Below are 18,905 nucleotides of genomic sequence, written 5' to 3'. Positions count from 1 at the left end.
CTAAAGCCTCTAGCATTTACAAAGAATAGTTCGAAAACCAAAACACTTCAGCATGAAGCAGTTCAGTGGGTGAAAACACTTTCTTAATGAAAGGGGTCAGGGGAGGATGACCAAACTCATTCAAACTAACAGAAAGGCCACAACTACTCCAAATAACTCTTGTGAAATGAACAGCCTAGACACACACAAAAAGGTTTGGGGCAGCCACCCATATACAGTATTGTCTCTGGCTGCAAAAGGGTTTTTTTAAGAGCACTCAAGTGCAAGGTTTTGAGTCCTGAACTGAACTGATGAGGTTTTGAAAGATGGTGGTTTTATAAGCCATGGACCGGAAGTGATGCCATCTGGCCGGAACCGGAAGTGACATCAGTCTGGGTGCCGTAACCAGAAGTGACGTCAGACTGGACACCGGAACCAGAAGTGACGTCAGTCTAGGCGCCTGAACCGGAAGTAATGTTAAATCAGACAGGTTTTCCCGTATTTGGCCTACAGAGATAACAGAGGTAGGTTTAGTGCACCCCGCCATAATTATATCCACTTGGTCCACTCAGCTCTTTCCTAATCGCACGTGTGTGACACACTTTACAATAGAAGTGTATAATGTGAATGCATAGCATGTCAGACCTTGAAGCCGATGAATTAAAGCAGCGTAACACACACTTTTTCTACTGTTGACTAGTTGATGGGTAGCAGGAGGTTGTCAGTCAGTGTCTGAAGTGAAACCAATTTACTGGCAGTAATATTTTGTTTTTGTTTCTATGGCAGTATAGTGACCTTCGATCAAAGAGTTGCGGGAGGGCGTATGCCCCGTGATGATTTGAGAAGAGGTCCAGGTGATCGCCAGTATGCAAAAAAACGGTGCCAGAATATTCAAACTTTGATTGTTATGATACACTGAGAGGTTTTTGAAGAGTTGGGAGAGATGTGGCTTATCCTGTAAAACTACGATACTCTTCGATACACTAAGGAAACGTGGCGGTACTCTATGTTGAAATTCTAGATGTGAGTATCAGCCCACTTCATGCACTGCATTCAGTTTATACTGTTTTGTCATATCTGAATTAAAGAGGAAGTGGAGTCTAGAGAAAGACTCCCGGAGACGCAAGCAATTTCAAATAGACTACATTATTGAAGATGGGTACTATCATAAGTTGCCTCATCTATAAGAATTAGAATATTTTTAAAGCATATTTTTTCTGGTATATCATTTTGTAAAGCATGGGGAACCAAAAAAGGTCATTCTGAACAAGTATGAGCCACGTGTCCTCCTTATTGAAACATATCACAAAAGCTCCACTTGACCGGAGGAGGTACCTCTTTCCTGACACAGCCAGGTCCATGTTCTCTCCACTATGAAGAGGCATCCAAATGTTAAAAGTCATGAGGAGCAACATGCAAAAAATTACATTGATTGAAATATTGATTGATTGTAAAAAGTGCTAACATCCATCCAACCTTCCATTTTCCAACCCGCTGAATCCGAACACAGGGTCACGGGGGTCTGCTGGAGCCAATCCCAGCCAACACAGGGCACAAGGCAGGAACCAATCCCGGGCAGGGTGCCAACCCACCGCAGGACACACACAAACACACCCACACACCAAGCACACACTAGGGCCAATTTAGAATCGCCAATCCACCTAACCTTCATGTCTTTGGACTGTGGGAGGAAACCGGAGCGCCCGGAGGAAACCCACGCAGACATGGGGAGAACATGCAAACTCCACGCAGGGAGGACCCGGGAAGTGAACCCGGGTTTCCTAACTACGAGGCAGCAGCGCTACCACTGCGCCACCATGCCGCCCCTGCTAACATTTTATCTTGCATTATTTCTTTCCTCCTTGAATACTGCTGTGTCATGACCTTTAGAACCCGCTTAGTGGGTGAAATTTTTGTTGAGTTCAACTTTTTCTAGATTTCTGGCTGATACGCAAGGACAGAAAAGGAATTTATAAGATGAGAAGACATTTGAAGGAGATGCGGTGTGCCTCACCTAGATTTTGTTCTTTTAAGGACTGAGTCCTACATTCCTTTCATTCTGCATTCAGCTCAGTTGACTATCTAACTGTTTTTCAGTTAGCTGCTTTATGTGCTTGAAGAAGGTCATGCAAACAGCCCGGTGAGATACAGCCCTATCCACTGTAACTTGAATAGCACCATAAACAATTGAAGATTAAAGTCACAGAAATGGAGTAGCAAGAGAGGCATGTGCTTTAGGCCTCTGTATGATCAGAAGACTTCAGTCAGCCCAGTCAGAGATAACATATTGGGTGCCTGTCTCTTTTGTTGTATGTAATAAAAGACGTATCACCATTTCACATGAGCAGGCAGAGAAGTCAATTTATTGTAAAAAGACATTGAACTAGAGAACAGCAGACAGAAAAGCTATTGCCCTGATTCTGGCTAAAAGCTGCAAGGAAAGATATAAGGAGCTGATTGTTTTCATTTTAAGCAAATAGAGACTTGACACAATGGAAAACAAAACAGCATCAATTCTTCTAGGTACACTTGCACACAGTTTTTGAAGGAACTCGGCTGGTAGGTTGTTCCAAACATCTTGGAGAACTAACCACAGATCTTCTGTGGATGTTGGCTTCCTCACATCCTTCTGTCTCTTCATGTAATCCCAGACACACTCAATGATGTTGAGATCAGGGCTCTGTGGGGGCCATGCCATCACTTCCAGGACTTCTTGTTCTTCTTTACGCTGAAGATAGTTCTTAATGACTTTGGCTGTATGTTTGGGGGTCGTTGTCCTAATGCAGAATAAATTTGGGGCCAATCATATGCCTCCCTGATGGTATTGCATGATGGATAAGTATCTGCCTGTATTTCTCAGTATTGAGAACACCATTAATCCTGACCAAATCTCCAACTCCATTTGCAGAAATGCAGCCCCAAATGTTCAAGGAACCTCCACAATGCTTCACTGTTGCCTGCAGACACTCATTGTACCGCTCTCCAGCCCTTCGATGAACAAACTGCCTTCTGCTACAGCCAAATATTTCAAATTTTGACTCATCAGTCCAGAGCACCTGCTGCCATTTTTCTGCACCCTAGTTTTTATGTTTTCGTGCATACTTGAGTCGCTTGGCCTTGTTTCCACGTCAGAGGTATGGCTTTTTGGCTGCAACTCTTCCATGAAGACCACTTCTGGCCAGACTTCTCCGGACAGTACATGGGTGTACCTGGGTCCCACTGGTTTCTGCCAGTTCTGAACTGATGGCACTGCTGGACATCTTCCGATTTTGAAGAGTAATAAGCTTGATGTGTCTTTCATCTGCTGCACTAAGTTTCCTTGGCCGACCACTGCGTCTACGATCCTCAACATTGCCCGTTTCTTTGTGTTTCTTCAAAAGAGCTTGAACAGCACATCTTGAAACTCCAGTCTGCTTTGAAATCTTTGTCTGGGAGAGACCTTGCTGATGCAGTAGAACTACCTTGTGTCTTGTTGCTGTGCTCAATCTTGCCATGACATGAAACTGTCTTCCACAACCTCACCTTGGTAGCAGAGTTTGGCTGTTCCTCACCCAGTTTTAAGCCTCCTACACAGCTGTTTCTGTTTCAGTTAATGACTGTGTTTCAACCTACGTGTGACATTGATGATCATTAGCACCTGTTTGGTATAATTGGTTGATCAAACACCTGACTATAATCCTACAAAATCCCTGACTTGGTGCAAGTGTACCTATAAGAATTGATGCTGGTTTGAAGGCAAAAGGTAGTAACACCAAATATTGATTTGATTTAGATTTTTCTTTTATTCGCTCACTTTGCATTTTGTAAATTGATAACAATAAACAATCATTATTTATATTTCTGAAAGCATTATTTGTTTACAGCATTTTTTCACACCTGTCTAAAACTTTTGCACAGTACTGTATATTGAACAGATATCATTGATACTTTGAATGAGTTACTAAGCAGTGTGGTAGGGAGTAGAACTTTGGGGACTTGCAAAAATCAACTTGACCTGCTTTTGTTGAACAAGTTAGTGAAATAGAGAGTGACAAGCTATGTGGACTGACTGGCTTATCTTACATTAATATGCTTTTCACCGAAATAAAAAAAAGTAAAGTTCAATGCTTCTGTGTTTCTCCCACATTTTAATTCAAACACATACTGTATGACCTTGAATATAGCTCCATGCTAAATAAATGAATGTAAACATATTTTTTACTCTTTTTTGTGTGATGTTGATTTATATGCAATGGTAATGTTAATGTGTATGGCTTCTTAGACTATTTCAGATTTTAAACACTATTGACATATGAAAACTGCGATAGCCTTGTTTCTAAGATTTGATTAATTACTTTCTTTTCTTTAGCTTATAGATTCGTGACTGAAAATATATTTTCCCTTTAAATATTTTAAACACATTGATTTGCTTTAGTTTGACTAGAATGTCTCCCTCTCCCTTTCTTTAAAATGATAAAGTGGACATAAACATCTGGCCCAATACATACACATTCGGCCTACTGGTAGGTTTAGTAGGTTAATAATCAGTGATTGAATAAGTAATAACAATACCCGTGCACATTAACACCAAGAGATTTCATTGTTGTGCCCGCTGTAGTGTTATTTGTTAAAAGCACATTTATTTAAATTTATTATTATTATTATTTATTATTATTATTTAAATTCATTGAACTTTTTTATTTAGGAAAGCATATTAACAAGAATGCCACTATTTATTGTTGTTTTATCTCTGTTTTTATCTTGTTTTGTCTTTGTTAAATATTTTTATGTAGCACTTTGAGATTTACTACTAATGTAAAGTGCCTTATAATTAAATGAATTATTATTATTATTATTAAATAGTATAGCATATACTGTAACATTGTGCTTAAGACAACCTAAAAGAAATATAAAAGTATTCTCATTAGAGCATTAGAACGGGAAAAATTTCTCTGCTGTATATATTCATGCTACCATGTACATTCTGTTACTGAGCATTAATGTACATCATTTGTAAAATTACAGATCATCAATCTAAGCACAACATGGAATTACATGTCTGCAATACTTCAGTGAATGGTAATTTGCTCTAAATAAGTGTTGTCATCAATCATTACATCACTACGACCAACAGTATCAGTACACTAGCCTATTGATATAAGATAAGAAAATAAATAATGCTCATTTAGTCTTTAATAGCAGAAGAATGACACAGAATGCAAACCTTCTTCTGTTAACTGGGCTTCCAGAACAGGATACCGCGCACTAAGTCCATGTCCATTACGAATCACATTGATTATCCCTTATAGTAATCAGAATTGTAACTTGGTGTATTTTAATATATCTTTGGTCATTCACAAATTCTAAAAAATGAAAAAAAATATCTTCAGTATGACAAATATGACAAATGTTTAGATCTCATGCAATAAACTGTGCGCTTACAGAACCAAATCCTTATTTCGTTCCACAGAACAGATATTTAATCTAAGCCATCTTTTAGCAATCAAGCAATCATAATAATAGATGAATTCAATAAATTGTTGGATCTATCATGTTGCTGATAGCAGGCACTGAATAGTTCCAGACCAAAACAACTTAAGTCTCTTTCTTTAGGAATTTAAAAGATGGAACATTCTATTAATAGGCATTATGCTATTTTTAGTTTTTGAAATAAAGTAAAGATATTGACATGTCTATATTTTCCAGAGGTAGATTTCACACAAAAATTAACAAAGGTATTTACACTTTTGATGAAAAGCCGATACAACTGTGTCAAGAAGAACTTCTCAGTATCATCTAAGCAACTGGGAATAAGCACGAGTTACGTTTTCAGAAGAAAAAAAGATGACGTCATTAAATGTGTGCCAGGAGATAAATTTATCAAGTCTCTCATCCCCCATTTTTCGAACTTTGCTTACTCCTGTGTTATTGGGTCTAAAAATACAAATTCACATTCATACATATTATTTCCAGCTACCTGCTTCTTAATAAATCTAGTAATATCATAAAACTTATGTAAAGTCATTCAGATAAGGACGCATTTTAATTTCTCCATGGGTGTTTAATTTATTCAATTCAGTGCCATCCATTATCCAACCCTCTATATCCGAAGAACAGGGTCACGGGGTCTGCTGGAGCCAATCCCAGCCAACACAGAGCGCAAGGTAGGAAACAAACCCCGGGCAAGGCGCCAGCCCACCACAGGGTGCACACACACACACACACGCACACCAAGCACACACACTAGGGACAATTTAGAATCGCCAATGCACCTAACCTGCATGTCTTTGGACTGTGGAAGGAAACCAGAGTACCCCGAGGAAACCCACGCAGACACGGGGAGAACATGCCAACTCCACGCAGGGAGGACCCGGGAAGTGAACCTGGGTCTCCTATCAATTCAGTTCAATTCATTTTATTTCTGAATAGTGATCTTCAATAAATACAAACACAGAGTGTTTACACAAATTTGCAACCATAATAAAATCACACAACAGTACTAAAATATGTAATATTTGTATGTAATTGGTTAGATGTAACAACATTATGCCAATATAAAGTACTGTTAACTTAACAGTTGAGATTTGGCCAGTTAACAATGAAGACAAGGAAATCAAAAAACTCCATTAAATTGCGTTCCAGGAGAAAATAAACCTCTGAAGAGTCATTTACTGTATAAACAGGTAAATCACAGTTTGGAGGATTTACGCCAACTAGCATTCCTCCCATGTCATAATCACAAGCTGAAACTTTATAAACTGTAATAAAACCAAAAGGCCTGCTTCTATGTCAATTAGAGTTGAATCCCGAGGCTCCCAATCACTATGATAAGCAAAGATGTAATCAATAAATAAATGCAGGCTATCAACATATTTTTTGTTTTTCTGACAACTTCGCGGAATTCTCTGTATTCATTTGTCAATGTATATCTAATCAAAAAGGTTGAAACAATGGGAAATAATAATGGTCTTTTGTACAAATCTGTTATTGATATATATTATAGTACAATTATAAAAATTGGCACTTTTACGATGTTATTTAAGACTAGCTGTGCTACCCATCTAAGAAGGGTTGAAATCTATGTAATCAATGTAGTCCTCAGCGTTAACATTTACAGTGAACCATGCAATGCATACATCTCTGTTATATGCCATTTGGTACGGGATTCGTAAAAGCAGAGTTAATGTTAGTGATGTACCATATGTTGGAACGATAAATGCAATGAACTTCATTGCTAAAAATGTTTGTGATGTGCCATCTTTTGGAATGACAGAGACGTAGCAACCGGATGCACACACACATCCTTTTATTAAGGTGGACAAAAACTTATTTCCTAGGATTAATACAGAAATGCATGATAGATAATCACGTCAATTTAAACTTAAATGTGTTTCCAATGATCACTCACTCTTTATGTCAGTGTACTGTAGATTAGTTATACTCACAGCAAGCAGAATCTGGAACGAGCTGTGAATAACTTCAAGATACTGGAACTCGACAATGCATCCAGTCACAGAGATGAAGGAGTGGTCATCAAGGCTCCGACTGACCGGAGGAGGTACCTCTTTCCTGACACAGCCCGGTCCATGTTCTCTCCACCATGAGCGATGCATGGAAATGTTAAAAGTCATGAGGTCAGTGTTCTGGAACAAAATACAAAAGATTACACTGTAGAAAGGTAGACTACAAGAAAACTATATACAGTAACTCATTTGGTGCTTGTGGAGTGTTTAAACTGTTTTGGATATATTCAAATATACCATGACATTTTATGAATAATAACTTGCTATATAGGCATTGAAATATATCATATGAAGAATAATGTTTAAAACTCATAATACTGAAATATGAATAAACAATATATTAAAGTGAAAATCTGACACCCGAGTTAACAGCCTGCATTTAGAAAACCCAGACCTTTTACTTGACCAGAGCCTTCTTAAACTTTGAAACTCTGGACACTAAAATCTCATTTCAAACAAACTCTTGTATATCTTTTTAAATAAGTGGTATAGATTGATTTTAAATTCTGTATTTTTACTGATTTGAACCTTGAAACTTTTAGATAATTCTTTTAAAATCCTACAAAAAACAAATTGTTTCAAATACTTTTTGTAATGTACAACCCCAATTCCAATGAAGTTGGGACGTTGTGTAAAACGTAAATAAAAACAGAATACAATGATTTGCAAATCCTTTTCAACCTATATTCAGTTGAATACACTACGAAGACAAGATATCGAATGTTCAAACTGATAAACTTTATTGTTGTTTTGCAAATCTTCACTCATTTTGAATTTGATGCCTGCAACACGTTCCAAAAAAGCTGGGACAGGGACATGTTTACCACTGTGTTATATCACCTTTCCTTTTAACAACACTCAATAAGCGTTTGGGAACTGAGGACACTAATTGTTGGAGCTGTGTAGGTGGAATTCTTTCCCATTCTTGCTTGATGTACAACTTCAGTTGCTCAATAGTCCGGGGTCTCCGTTGTCGTATTTTGCGCTTCATAATGTGCCACATATTTTCAATGGGAGACAGGTCTGGACTGCAGGCAGGCCAGTCTAGAACCCGCACTCTTTTACTACGAAGCCACGCTGTTGTAACACATGCAGAATGTGGCTTCGCATTGTCCCGCTGAAATAAGCAGGGACGTCCCTGAAAAAGATGTCGCTTGGATGGCAGCATATGTTGCTCCAAAACCTGTATGTACCTTTCAGCATTAATGGTGCCTTCACAGATGTGCAAGTTACCCATGCCATGGGCACTAACACACCCCCATACCATCACAAATGCTGGCTTTTGAACTTTGTGCTGATAACAATCCGAATGGTCCTTTTCCTCTTTGGCCCGGAGGACACGACGTCCATGATTTCCAAAAACAATTTGAAATGTGGACTCGTCAGACTACAGCACACTTTTCCACTTTGCGTCAGTCCATCTCAGATGAGCTCGGGCCCAGAGAAGCCGGTGGCGTTTCTGGGTGTTGTTGATATATGGCTTTCGCTTTGCATGGTAGAGTTTTAACTTGCACTTGTAGATGTAGCGACGAACTGTGTTAACTGACAATGGTTTTCTGAAGTATTCCTGAGACCACATGGTAATATCCTTTACAGAATGATGAAGGTTTTTAATGCAGTGCCCTCTGAGGGATCGAAGGTCACAGGCATCCAGTGTTGGCATTCGGCCTTGCCGCTTACGTGCAGAGATTTCTCCAGATTCTCTGAATCTTTTGATGATATTATGGACAGTAGATGATGAAATCCCTAGATTCCTTGCAATTGTACGTTGAGAAACGTTGTTCTTAAACTGCTGGACTATTTGCCCAGGCAGTTGTTCACAAAGTGGTGAACCTCGCCCCATCCTTGCTTGTGAACGACTGAGCCTTTTGGGGATGCTCCTTTTATACCCAATCATGACAAACACCTGTTTCAAATTAACCTGTTCACCTGTGGAATGTTCAAAACAGGTGTTTTTTGAACATTCCTCAACTTTCCCAGTCTTTTGCTGCCCCTGTCCCAGCTTTTTTGGAATGTGTTGCAGGCATTGAGTTCAAAATGAGTGAAGATTTGCAAAACAACAATAAAGTTTATCAGTTTGAACATTCAATATCTTGTCTTCATAGTGTATTCACTTGAATATATGTTGAAAAGGATTTGCAAATCATTGTATTCTGTTTTTATTTGCGTTTTACACAACGTCCCAACTTCATTGGAATTGGGGTTGTATTACCTCAGGGTAATTAGGATCAGAATGGACAGTCAACCTGAGAAAAACAAACATTTGTTGATTACTCTTATAATTGTTGTTAATTCAAAATCATGTGAGGCTTTTAAGTTTGCAATGCATACTGAGAGCCCAAAGAAACAGGCAGGACCTCTGTGGACTAAGGAATGTCCGAAGCACGTCTGCACCCAGAGTTGAAAAGACTCATCTTTCATCACCTTTATCTCTCTAGTATAAAAAAAATCTTGGGAGATGAGACGCCATTTTCTTGGAAGACAATTTGATGTCTCGCAAGACAAGGCAGTGAGACAACATTTAAAACAAGTTCACGGACATCTAACCTTGCAGTTGTTGGAATGCTTTTGACAGACACACTTCAAGTGCTCCCAGCTCTTTAAACAATGACAAACGACAAGCAGAACATGCAGCTCGCCAGCAGCAGCAAGCCAGCAGATGATCCGACCGCTTCCCCTTAGCGTGCGTTAAGCCCCCCCCCCCTTCACAACGCGAGCGGCAGAGACGAAAAGTGGCACAAAGACAGCAGCTGTACAGGCTTTTAAATGATCGACGTGCAGCGCGACAAGCAGAACACGCAGCTCGCCAGCAGCAGTAGCAACAAGCCAGTAGATGATCTGACCGCTTCTCCTTAGCATGCGTTCAGCCCCCCCTTCACAATGCGAGCAGCGTTATACGTCCAGAGAGAAAGAGATTTAACCATGCCCGGAGCCAGAAATAAAGGACAAGTATTTTTTTTACAAAAGTTTTGAAGTAAAAGATGAAAATAATGCATATGTAACAATTCCTATTAAAATAACAATCTCCTTAAATTGTATATCCGGTAAACCAAACCCGGGGGTGGGTGAGCGAAGCGAGCAGGGGGCGGAGCCCCCTAGTTTTCTACATTAAGAACTTTTTAATAAGAATCTTTTATAAGATTCTTTTCCAATATATTTTCTACCACTGTTTTTGCTGGCACTCCATGTCAGGATAAAAACCAAGCCACTAGTTCCAAGGAACCCTCTGTAGAACTCCATAATCAAATTATGGTGAGGCATATATCAGGGCAAGGGCATAAAATCATTTCTAAAGGTTTGAGTCTTGCAAGGAGAACAGTGGCCTCAATAACAGTGAAATGGAAGAAGTCTGGAATCACCCGAGTCCTCAGTTCAGTTGGTTTTCCTCCCCAGAACTGTGACTTGTTTGGTAAAACTGACCATCCAGGGGTTTATTTTCTCCAGGAATGTAGCTGACTGAAATTTTGTTTTTGTCTCCTCCACTGTCTACTGGCAGTGTCTCAATTAGAATATAATGTTAATTGACTTGTACTCTCATGATGAGTTGGAAATTGAAATTGCTTTGTTTTGCTGTGTGTTCAGACAAATTTGAGTGCTTATTTATGTAAATGATTTATGGTTTAATTGTTTCTGCCATTGCATTATAAATGGAAACTTGTGCAAGCATTCTGAGCCTATAGAAAGTGAAGGGGGCTATTTTAAAAAAAAACAGTGAATTGAACTGAAAATTGAAAAATGTAAAAAGTTCATAATAACTGACACCTAGCACTATCACTGTGTAAATTTAGACGCACTTACAGTTTTTGTTGATGAGTTTGACTTTTGTTCACCGTCTCCCACAAATTCAAGGTTGGTTTATCATTTACTATATGAGTAAAAAACTATAAAATAAGTATGAGTAACAAACTATGAATATTTTTAATTGTTAGCAATATCTTCTACTATCTGAATTTTTAGCTGTATTATTGAATTTGTATTGAAATAGACACCCATGCATACATTTTACACATGAAAGAATCAAAGTGCCCTTTCACACCTACATTTTAATGCTAGTCCATTAATCCCCATTAGATGTAAGTTTGCAGATGATAATGGAAACTTGAGAGATCTCTAGGTTGCCCTGAAGGGAAACATTATTAGCTTTCAGAAGAGTTTTCAGAGTCATCTTAACTTTTCTATTCCATTTTAGTATTTCTCAAGCCCTGGAATACTCTCATCCGTTTTCACACCACACGTCTCCATCTCATTCATTTTTCAATGACCCCTCATTACCACAGGATCCTCAATCAGGTCTAAAACATTGCAGCGCTGTAACTGCAGCTTCTAAAATCAATAACAGTTTACTTTCTTTCTTTCCAGGGTGTTCTCTAGGATTGTTTCATAATTGATTTATTTGATTCTGGGAAAAGCACCAACTGCTCTTTCCTGACACATTGAATGTGTCAAAGGACTGCACACATTGTCAGACTGCAAAATGAAAGCTTTTACGCAGCAGCAACCCCAAAGACATATTCTAGGCACATCTGAAAATGAAAACTTTACAAATATTGCAGATATATTTCCAAAATATACATAGTGATCTGATTATTTATATTTTGTTTAGATTTTTTGTGGCTCTTTGAGTTTTTGTTGAAGTGTTTTTGTTTTGTTGAAGTAATTTTTTCCTAAGGTTTTGAGACATGTAGCTTTTAGTTCTGAATTTGATTTACCCTTTCATTTTATTCTTAAAGATTTTGGAATTCATTCAAAAATTATGTATATTGTCTCCCACAAGACAATAAAAGATAGATAGATAGATAGATAGATAGATAGATAGATAGATAGATAGATAGATAGATAGATAGATAGATAGATAGATAGATAGATAGATAGATAGATAGATAGATAGATAGATAGATCTTTATTGTCATTGTCACTTTTACAAAGGAACAACAAAATTGAAGGTGCAGTTGACTCAGTGAGGCATAAGAGTTAAAAAGACAAGAAGAGAGAAAGTAATAATAAACCGAATAGTAATAAAAGTACTTTACAAAATATACAAACTGCACTTGTTATATGTACAAATTGCACTGGTTGACTTATGGTCTATATTGCACATTGGGAAAATGATATGGAGCAGTTTAATTCTGAGTTCAGGGCCATGATTGCTTTTGGATAAAAGCTGTTTTTTATGGACACTGCCATTCCAAGAGATTTTTGCAAGGGTGTTTTCTCATTGCCTCTGTGGTGTGTCGCTTATACCATTTTCTGCCTGTATAAAATGGTGGTGTTTGACTCTTTCAGCATCTCACTGTTGGATTGAAAAATATCAAAAGAGTGAATCTTAGCATCGGTTTGTATAGATTTCTGTAATGAAGCACCCAGAAGAAGGAGCTTCTTCATTGATAGAGGATACCCTTCTCATATACTGGACTGGGCCCTTGATCAAGTACAATACAATACACTACACTTTATTTTTGTATAGCCCAAAATCATACAGGAAGCGCTGCAATGAACTTCAACAGGCCCTGCCTTTTGACAGCCCCCCAGCATTGACACTCTAAGAAGAAAAGAAAAAACTCCAAAAAAAAAAAAACCCTTGTAGGGAAAAAAATGGAAGAAACCTTGCGAAAGGCAGTTCAAAGAGAGACCCCTGTCCAGGTAGACTGGGCGTGCAGTAGGTGTCAACCAAAGGAGGTAAATACAATACAATACACAGAACAGAATACGATTTATCCTCAATACAATATAAAAGCAATAGAAATATTACAAGTACAGAGCAGAATTCAACAGTAGATGATATCACATAATACGATTTGGATTTGGAATCTGGAGAAGACCTCGTAATAATCACTCTGAGAGTAACCCCAATAATGAAACTCACATCAAGCTGGCCCTCCATTTCACACTAACACTCTATCTCTCCCACCGGTCATCAAATAAAATTTCCCCATTTTTGCAGACTGATCTTTCCACAGGAGCTTTTTTTTCCTAACCCTGCCTTGGTCTCCTGTCAACCACCTAACCTATGAAAACATCTGTTACCAGGTACTTTGAACTGTAACAGGAGGCATTCAGTTGCTTGTACATATGTCACCAACAACACCCTTATATCTGGTCCCTCTGGTAAATTCAATATTAAACAAGGGCCCTCTTGCCAATCTAAAAATCTTATTTACTGCATTTCTTGTAAGAAGTGTCTAGCCATCTACAAAGGGGAAACAGTGAAATGGCTAGCAGACCATTTCAGGGAGCACATTGGAGCTGTTAAAATTAAAGACCTTACAAAGCCTGTTGTAGAGCACTTCACATCCCTTGATCATAGCCACACTGATCTCTCATTTATGTTCTTTCACAAGGCTTCAAAAACACTTTTCAAAGAAAATCAGACGAAGCTAAGCTCATTCTCATGCTGGGATCACATATTTCCCCAGGTCTTAATGACTGACTAAACTTTGAATCTCTCCCATCATCATCTCTAATGGCAGCTTTTGAACACCTACTATCACCTTTTCTCTTTCCATCAGCCTGGTTTCCTGTATATGTTACCTACTCTTTTCTTTTCAGTTGCACATCTGATGAAGGCTGACGTGTCTTTTACCCTCTGCCCTTTTCATTAACCCTTTATTTTCCTTTAGAGAATCTTAGTAAGTGTTATGGTTCTGACTACTCTTTTGCTTTCAACTTCTCCTTACAAGTTCTGCCCATTCAAAGTTGGACATCCAATTTTCTCTGAATGTTTGGCTTTCACCCATGAGTGGTTTGGACTATTCATTTGTTTATCTTTATGTAACTTCATTTTCTGGTCAACTTTTGTCCTTACAACAATTCATGGGCTCCTCTATACAGCTCTTAACAACAGAGCATCAATTCTACATATTGCACATCATGCAGTGATGTATCTTTAAGTTGGTTTTCCAACTGCCATTAAACTCCAATAGTAGAAGTAGAAAACTAAGAAGGTTCAAATTAAATTGAAGCTCATCATGACATATGCAGAAATCAGCATGGTTGCCAACTTAAACATGCTATTAACTGACAAAAATAAACTCTGGTACACAACAGTGAAATACTCAACTCAAGGAAAAACAGAAAAACCTATTAGGTAACAATGTTCACAGTAGATATAGAATTACTTCAGCAGAAATACAACTATATAATGCCAATTTGCTAATACACCCTTACAAATTGTGTGAAGGTAAAATTGACCAGTTTAAATACGTTTTATGTGTATCCTGCTGATATTTAAAATTCACACACTAGTGAGCTTTCTATCACACTGGCAAATGTAGTGACTGCCAGGATTAAATTGAGAGACCAACTTGGACTTCCCAAATGAACATCCATCCATTTTCCAACCTGCTGAATCCGAACACAGGGTCACGGGGGTCTGCTGGAGCCAAGCCCAGCCAACACAGGGCACAAGGCAGGAACCAATTCTGGGCAGGGTGCCAACCCACCGCAGGACACACACAAACACACCCACACACCAAGCACACACTAGGGCCAATTTAGAATCACCAATCCACCTAACCTGCATGTCTTTGGACTGTGGGAGGAAACCCACACAGACACGGGGAGAACATGCAAACTCCACGCAGGAAGGACCCAGGAAACGAACCCAGGTTCCCAGGTCTCCCAACTGCGAGGCAGCAGCGCTACCCACTGCACCACCGTGCCACCCTCCAAATGAACATCTTGGAAAATAAATGAGGTTACCCTCTGGTATCCCATCTCTTTACTTTGTCTTTTCAAAATTTCTCTGTACCCTATATTCTTAAATGACTAAAGGCCTATGATATGGTTTGGTGTGTGGCGATTCTGCCATTTTAAATAAATAAATTGTAAGTGGTGTAGCTAGACTTGTGTTTGTGGGTGCAACACTCTGCTGTGTAGTCGCAGGGAGTTCAGTGGTTGCAGCGAGTTGATCGTCTGTTGTGTGATCATGCTGTTCCCATTGATTCTCACTGTCTCGTTAGGCAGAGCGCCTGCACACAGAGGTAGAAACGGAAGTCCAAGTAGAGGACTGGAAAAAGAAAAAGAGAAACAGAATGAACAGGGGTAAAGGAGAAGAAAGGGGTAGGAATGGGATAGCGGGGAGGAATGGAGGCAGGTGATTGGGAGTATGCCCCAAGGGAAGCGAGTGGCAGGCCTGAGCTTGAGAGTGCGACTAAGGAGGGTTGCTCCTATTGAGCTATGCTGGGGAGTAGGATTGGCATCTCCCCTTGTCGGCGCAGAAGGACTGGAAGTGGGAACTCACACCCAGGATAAAAGGATGGCTGCATCTGTCGGCAGGGGTCTCCTCTTGCTGCAGGTTCTTGATAGGATAAGCTGAAGAGTTGCCAGATTTTAGAAAGAAGCCTTAGGGCTTGTGTTTTTTTGGATACATTTATGGATACATTTATTGTTATTTGACATTTTAGCCTCCACCTGGAGCACTTTTTTATGGGGATTATTTATTTATTGAAGATGGCACTGCACTTCTTGAACACTTTTTTTTGTAATAAAAGCACTGATGCACTTTGCACCACCTCTTGCTGACTGTACATGTCCTCATTTGCCTGGCTCATCCTGGGTTTCAGGTTCAAAAGGTCAAGGATCATGGAACCAACCTGGACTGTCACAGGGCCACGACTAAAGAGAAGTAGGTCCTATCTCATCCATTCTGCTTTCTGGTTTTGATATAGAACTGTTTGATTGACGGTAATCAACTAATTCATTATCAGGTTTCCTTTTTGGAATGTAAGTAACTAACTGGATAATTCAGTAATGTTCCTATTTATTGTCCTTACTTTCTGTATAGGAGGGGTTCCTGGCTTTAAGATTCATATTAAAATAACTGAAGCACACACAATACAGGATACAGAATAGTACCATTTTTTGATACATGTATATAGAAAGATTGGAGAAATATGATAACTGCTTTCATATATTGACATTAAAGTCAGGATGTGAGAAAGAGAGGACAGAATGGTTTATCAGCCAAGCTCTTCATTTGTTTACAGAGAAAACACAAAGTAAATCAACATGCCATGAGAACAAGGAAAAAGGAAATCTACTTTTTAGACTGGACAAACAATGAATTACAGCTACTTTTAAAAGTTACGAATGAGTATAAGGTTGCCATAGCCTTCAAAAATATAGACCAGGAGTACTGCTAAAATAAATACTGTGAAAGTATCAAGGCACACTACCTGTCAGCTAATGCAGAGTAGTTAGAAAAGACCAATCCTGACTACAAAGTTCAGAAGGAGCAGAACAAACAGAAATCATTACCCAATCACATGACAGTTACACATCAGTGATAAGATTCATTTTTCCCATCTACACAGCTATGCAGGATCAGCATTTTCAAAATATGTTTTTGATGGTTAAAATCTCCATTTCAGTGTTGATAGAAAGGCAAAACAACTAAAAAAGTACTGTTTTTCAAAGATATCCATGTTAGTGTGGATTAGAGTTCCGAGACATAATATCATTACCACACTCAGACCAGACATTTTACTTTTGTTGGAAACAAGGCAGGTGGTCACATTTGAGATAACAGTTCCCTGGCAAGACAGAATGGCTAAAGCCTATGAATGGAAGACAGCCTTGTACCAGGAGCTGGTTGAGTCCTGCCGCACACTGTGCAGTGTGATGACTGTGTGGTACACAATCTCTGACCACTAAAGGAGACTGCAGGGAGTTTGCTGGTCTATCACTTTGTAAGGCATTTGGTCTTCTGGGCATCACTGGAGCATGCAAGAAGAATGCCATTAGATCTTTTACAGAGGCAGCAGAGACAAGCCTCAGTGTCAACAGGGGTAATCCATGGATAAGGCCTGATGGGGACTGCTGGGTTGCATGGACGAGGGTGTTTAATATTGAAAAGACTGAAACATCCAATGAACCCAGGTAAGATCACTGTTGATGTTTCAAAGAGAAACAGTATAACTATTTTTAACAGTTAATCTATTTTTTCATTATAAAAACATTGCATACCATACTTGAGGCAATGTTCTTTTTAGTCACATGCTAACCATATTTAATAGCATTTGGTGGTTATACTGTATTTTAAAGATATTCAATATATTTTCATTTTTAAAAACTCACAAATTAAAATGCTCCTGTACAAAAATTAATTTTAAGAAACAGAATTTGTTAATAGATGCTATATTGGTTTTCACACAAGATCAAATTTCTGAAAATCTAATATTGTCCTGTAATTACCAGCTTTGGTCAAAATCAATTTCATTAGCGGTGTTGTGATTTTGATTTCCATTAGTTTTTTGTAAGTGCAATTAAGCAATCTTATACCATAGTTGCTAGAGAAGCGTTTTTTAGTAAAAATTCCAGTGGCCAAAAATATTACTTTTGTTCAGCTGAAATGTGAGACAACTTTAATATTGTAACGACCTGGAGGGAGCAGAAGATGGAGGAACAGGAATTAGCCTCTTACTCCCAATTCATGGTGAGTGGCCCTATCACAATGCATTGGTGGAGACATGAACTCCTAGCTGTTCCATCACTTTGTCTGCTCATACACGCCACCTGGTTCCTCCTCACTCACTCCACACATCTGGGCTTAAAGGCAACTCATATGCCACACTATCCCCTGGCTCCATGAGCCAACCCGAGGCTCACCAGAATCTGCCCACCAGGTATGATGGGCTTTAGCAGCCAGTAGACACAGAGTGCTCTCTAAGTGCTATGCCTGTGCCCTTCTTATGCTGCTCACGGAGCTGCTTGTTATAGCCAGCTTTATCAGTCATTGGCCACCTGAGGAGCATGTCCCACTCAGGCCAGACCCAGGGATTGCTGCAATATAATTCAGATTTGACTGACTCACTCAATCACTCTCTCATCCACAAAAAATACTATTTGCCCTTTAGTTAAAAAGGCAACATTTGTCAGGATTGTACATCTAAGGCAGTAGGTATCTGCTGAAAAAGGACATTTCAGTATATTAATATTTAGAGGTACTCCACCTTCAATAGAAAACTAAATACCACAAAATCTCAAAAATGCTTTTACTGATTTGAGTGAAATTTTGCTGATGGTACAGAAAAAAGAAAATTATCTGACCCAATGTTTTTTTATTTGTTGATACTTGCTGCTAATAATGCTGTAGCAAGTGAGCTATTCCTAGCCACCATGTACTTTTTCTGGCTCAACGCTGAAAAGTGTTCACATAGATAAATGCATTTCAGGCAAATGAACACCACTCTTCTGCCACATTATGCAAATGAAAGCTGCTAGCACAAGCAAAGTGAAAGTGGAAAGATGAACCTTCACTGAATAGACACGTTAATCAAGTTGTGTTCTTGGGTACACACAGTACTCCCCATTCTACTGACTTGTGGTGGGGGTGGAAGATTTTCCCTTATGGACTGTTGAGTGGCTCAGTAAAGAGGGTCCACCACAGACACAACATAGAGGAGGTTGACATTGTACATAGCTCAC

General features: G+C 39.0%; 1 protein-coding gene across 1 annotated transcript in view; it reads right to left on the bottom strand.

The window, feature by feature from the left end:
- The window catches only part of LOC114653321 (sodium/potassium-transporting ATPase subunit beta-1-interacting protein 3), a 604,448-nt gene that overhangs the window by 174,420 nt on the left and 411,123 nt on the right, over positions 1-18,905 (bottom strand). The window contains exon 4 of the mRNA XM_028803568.2: positions 7,404-7,601. Within this exon, the coding sequence (XP_028659401.1) occupies positions 7,404-7,601 (198 nt within the window). The remainder of the gene's footprint in view (positions 1-7,403; positions 7,602-18,905) is intronic.

This window comes from Erpetoichthys calabaricus, chromosome 6, assembly GCF_900747795.2.
Source record: "Erpetoichthys calabaricus chromosome 6, fErpCal1.3, whole genome shotgun sequence".
Lineage (NCBI taxonomy): Eukaryota > Metazoa > Chordata > Cladistia > Polypteriformes > Polypteridae > Erpetoichthys > Erpetoichthys calabaricus.
The sequence above is the reverse complement of the archived record's forward strand: the minus strand, read 5'-3'. Positions and strand labels throughout refer to the sequence as shown.